The sequence below is a fragment of the Amphimedon queenslandica genome, unplaced genomic scaffold (genome assembly GCF_000090795.2).
Source record: "Amphimedon queenslandica unplaced genomic scaffold, v1.1 AMPQUscaffold_12900, whole genome shotgun sequence".
NCBI lineage: Eukaryota > Metazoa > Porifera > Demospongiae > Haplosclerida > Niphatidae > Amphimedon > Amphimedon queenslandica.
In genome coordinates, this window is record NW_003546864.1 from 36,892 (window position 1) to 41,190 (window position 4,299).

At 32.0% G+C, this 4,299-nt stretch overlaps 1 protein-coding gene across 1 annotated transcript in view; it reads right to left on the minus strand.

Annotated features, from left to right (window-relative positions):
- Positions 1–1,006: 1,006 nt before the first annotated feature.
- The window catches only part of LOC100632008 (serine/threonine-protein kinase 26-like), a 4,556-nt gene continuing 1,263 nt past the window's right edge, over positions 1,007–4,299 (minus strand). Inside the window, exons 4-9 of the mRNA XM_020002490.1 lie at positions 4,103–4,288; positions 3,638–3,786; positions 3,041–3,236; positions 2,494–2,622; positions 1,614–1,798; positions 1,007–1,308 (exon numbers count right to left, since the gene is read on the minus strand). Coding sequence (XP_019858049.1) covers positions 1,299–1,308; positions 1,614–1,798; positions 2,494–2,622; positions 3,041–3,236; positions 3,638–3,786; positions 4,103–4,288 — 855 coding nt within the window. The 3' untranslated portion in view covers positions 1,007–1,298. The remainder of the gene's footprint in view (positions 1,309–1,613; positions 1,799–2,493; positions 2,623–3,040; positions 3,237–3,637; positions 3,787–4,102; positions 4,289–4,299) is intronic.

Sequence of the window (4,299 nt, forward strand, 5' to 3'; positions counted from 1 at the left end):
GACAGACATGGGGTCAATTACATTAGAAAGTAATATATTACTATTACTATTAACTAGAAAAAAATTCTATTACTATTACAATTACATGTTTAGTAGATGTAAATGTAATATATTACTATTACTATTACTCCACTAATTTCATTATTACTATTACTATTACTGCATATGCATGACTAAATGTAATCTAATTATATTACGATTACATTATAATTTCAAATCAATTCTCGTTAAAGCAAATGACCATTACATTTTATACTTATAAGTTTCTCAAAAACAGTATCAGAAAGTCTGCATCATTCCGGTCTAAAAAATTTCCCTCCTATACTGAATACCACTGGAGCAGATGAACCTTTTGTCAGAGCAGACAGACTTGAATGCACATACATGTACCTGTACATGTACATTGAATACTTGTACAATAATGTATTACAATATGTACAATTACTATTATATTACTATTACTTAACTGTCTTCTACTATTACAATTACTATTACTTGGCTTTTTGATTCCTCCATTACTATTACTATTACAATTACTTTAAAACATGTAATCTTTACTATTACTATTACTATTATCTATTACTATTACCCCATGTCTGATACAAGACAGAGTATACTAGTGGGATTAATCACTCTTTGCGATCTTGTGTATCTTCACCAAGCGACCAATGCCAACCAATCAAAATCCACACCATGACATTATTTTTTAACATTATTTATATGTAAGCTATGTGTAATTATTATTACTCAAATATTTAGACATAATTTCTGGTGCTCAAAAGAATTTTTTATAAACACGATATTTATTGTATACAAGGAGTACAATGTATCGGAAGAAGGCAGAAGATTACTGATTCAGTATTTAAAAGCTAAAAAAAGCGTTTTTTAAAAAAAAAAAAGCTAAATAGTGAAGTCATTTAGTCATGCACTTGGTTCTACAACCGGCTCTAATGGATTGATAGTGGAAGATTACTGACTCAATATCTACAGTGTATTAGCCATGCCCTTTAACTCAAAGTTATTAACATTACACTTCTTTAATACAAAAATGAAAGTAAGAGTAGTAATTAATAATAATAATAATAATAATAATAATAATAATACGGAACTTTACAAAAATTGGCATGAGCTGTAAAATGTGAGAAAATTGCTGAACATTCCAACATAACAAAATGTATGCAGTTTCCTCTTCTTCTCTGTATAATAATAATAATAATAATAATAATAATGTGTACTGACAACAACAATAATAATAATATTAATGATAATAATAATATTTCAGTTTACAAGACAGTGGCTCACATTGACCTAATAATAAATAAAATGAATAAATTAAATTAATATCATTATACAAAGTACATGTACGTGTATAAAAAGTGATAAAATTTGATAATTATTCACTATATAAAAAGGTTTGGTTTGGTGGTTAAAAATATTGACATACGTACATGTATGCTAAATTGGAGACTAAAATTTTGGACCTCAATTTGCCAAATTCACAATAGCCAACCATTCACATTACTGGTTATTAATTATTATTACAAGGTAGCTATTAACTACTGGTTATTTACTAATTAGTTATTAAGTACTAGTTATTAAGTACTGGTTATTACCTTCTTTGAAGTTGTGTTACTAGACACTTAATAAATATTTCACTAAACCCAGGATTAGATGACTCCAGTAGTTCAAAGGCTCTCTCCAGTTCTTCAATGGCCAGGTTACTCCGTCTGTCAGGTGAGGGCACTTCTCTCTCTGGACTATTACCAGATCCTCCTCCTTCAAACGCTTCAGATTTTAACTAAAAACAACAACAACAACAACAACAACAACATGTTCATAATAATGACAGCTGGTTTCTGTTTATTCTATTTTCCTCACAATATTTCCCAAACTAAAGTCCATTAGTCCACATCAAAACAATCCATGTACATGTACATATGATAAGCTAAACCTTTATCCATTAATCTATACATGTACATGTATAATCATAAAAAAGGCTAAGTACTACTTCACAGTTGCTCTACTTTTGCACAGGTACATGTACATGTAGTTCAGTGCTCCTTCACTGCGCATGCTTACTGCAACAGCAGCTTGACAGTGGAAGACTGTAGCTTGACAGTAGCACGACAGTAGAATGAAGCAAAAAAAACATCTTAAACGGCTTCTAGAAGGAGTGAGTAGCATTATAGATGAACTTTGAGAGAACAGACAGCCAAAGAAGCATCTACAAGTTCTACTACAGTACATGTGACTGGGTGGGATCGCAGCATAACACAGCGAAGAGTAACGAAGAGTAGCAAGGTAAAACAGCAGCTACCTACAAATCACCTTTAAAATTCTCTCCTCTATTGTACATGTACTGTACCGTATAGCGCTTTATTTTGGCGATTTTGTAGTAAAATTGTACATGTAATTGGCAGTTTTTAATTTGGCAATTTTTAATGTTTTATCATCTTGTTAATAAAACATTATTATTAATAATTTTGTGCTTACTCTGTTCATGACAGGGTGAATGATCCGGTCAATAACTGGTATAACTGGTTCAACTGGTCTGACTGGTTCTACTCCTTCCATTGACTGGTCACTGAGTCTACTGTCAGGATCTGATACTCTTTCATCATCCTGTGGATAATAATAATAATAATAATAATTAATAATAATAAAATAAATAAGTACATGTACATGTACATGTACAGTAAACTAAATTAATTGTGAATTCTCTCCTTTTCATTTTTAGCAATTTTTTTGAATAACTCTAAAATTTTGACAAGCGAAAACCCATTAGTTCCATTGTCACAAAATCCGTGACAAGCGAAAACCCATTAGTTCCATTGTCACAAAATTTGGTCCAATACCGTGAACTGTATATGGTACAGGAACTTTGGCCTGATTTTGGAGCAACTTTTATGTATGTACATGTATTACTATTATTATTATCATTATTATTATTATTATTATTATTATTATTATTATTATTATTATCATTATTATTATTATTATTATTATTATTATTATTATTATTATTATTATTATTAATTACGTTGCTAGTGAGATTGGTTGATAATCCATTAATAGGTCCATTACTAACAGGAGCAGGAGGAGTTGGTACTGGTACTGGAACTGGGCTGGTCTCCTCTTTATTGAAGAGCCTAGGAGCCTCTGAAGTTGAGGTCTCTCTTACTGTATCAAACTTCCAATCAGGAGGATCAGTGGTATCATCATCACCTCTGTGTACCCTAATGGGGAATGAATCATGAGAATGTGAATTAATCACTGATCAGTATCAATCAAATTTGATCAACCATTGATCAGTATCAACCAATCACTGGTCAATTCAAATCAAATACTGTAAACCCAAATAATTTAACAACCTTCATGCTAACGTTTTTGCAATGGTGGGTACAACATATTAATGTCCAATAACTTTAACAATTTTTACAATCACTGTACACGTGTACATGTATTATAAACCCAATGCATATTAACATTCATGTACGTCTTTTAAGTTAACAAAAGTAGGCCAATGGTTAAAATAGTTAAAATTTAATGAATAGTAATTTGATCAGAGACAATCAAGTATCAAACAATCATTGATCAGTATCAATCAATAACTGATCAGTATGAATCATTAACATACTTTGATCTGCTGGTGTCTTCAGAGTCAGAGTCGCTGTTCTCTCCTGATGCCTTCCACCTCTTGTACCGGTCGATCAGGTCAACCAGACAGGAGGTCTTCTTAGCGTGTTTTATGAACTTGTGACGTAACAAATCACGAGCACTGGGTCTCTGGAAATGTACATGTAAATAAAAACTATTTTAACCAAAAAGAGTTTGTTGGCTATGCATGTACACGTAAATTTAGAAAGTATGTGTATGTACATGTACATGTACATGCGTACAATGCCGTACATGTGTAGGTGGGACGGAATTAAGCAAATTTTGCTAGTAGTAGTACATTGCATTGTAATTGCTAAACCTTTCACATGTTGTAGACTGCCAAAATTGTTCAAATTAGTACATGTAGACTGTAGTACATTAACATGTACACAACACATATACATGTGTACATGTACAGTATGGAAAGGTTTCATTTTTCATTTACGTTTTTGGGGTCTTTATTCAAGCAGAGGGCGATGAACTCTTTAAAACTTTTAGAATAATTCCCGAGGAGCTCTGGCGGGTTTGATTTTGGTATTAGGAATAAAACTCTCATTGGATGAAGATCAGCATGAGGAGGCTGGCCCTGTGCTAGTTCAATAGCTGTGATACCTAGGGACCATACATCAGCCTAGGGAGGGA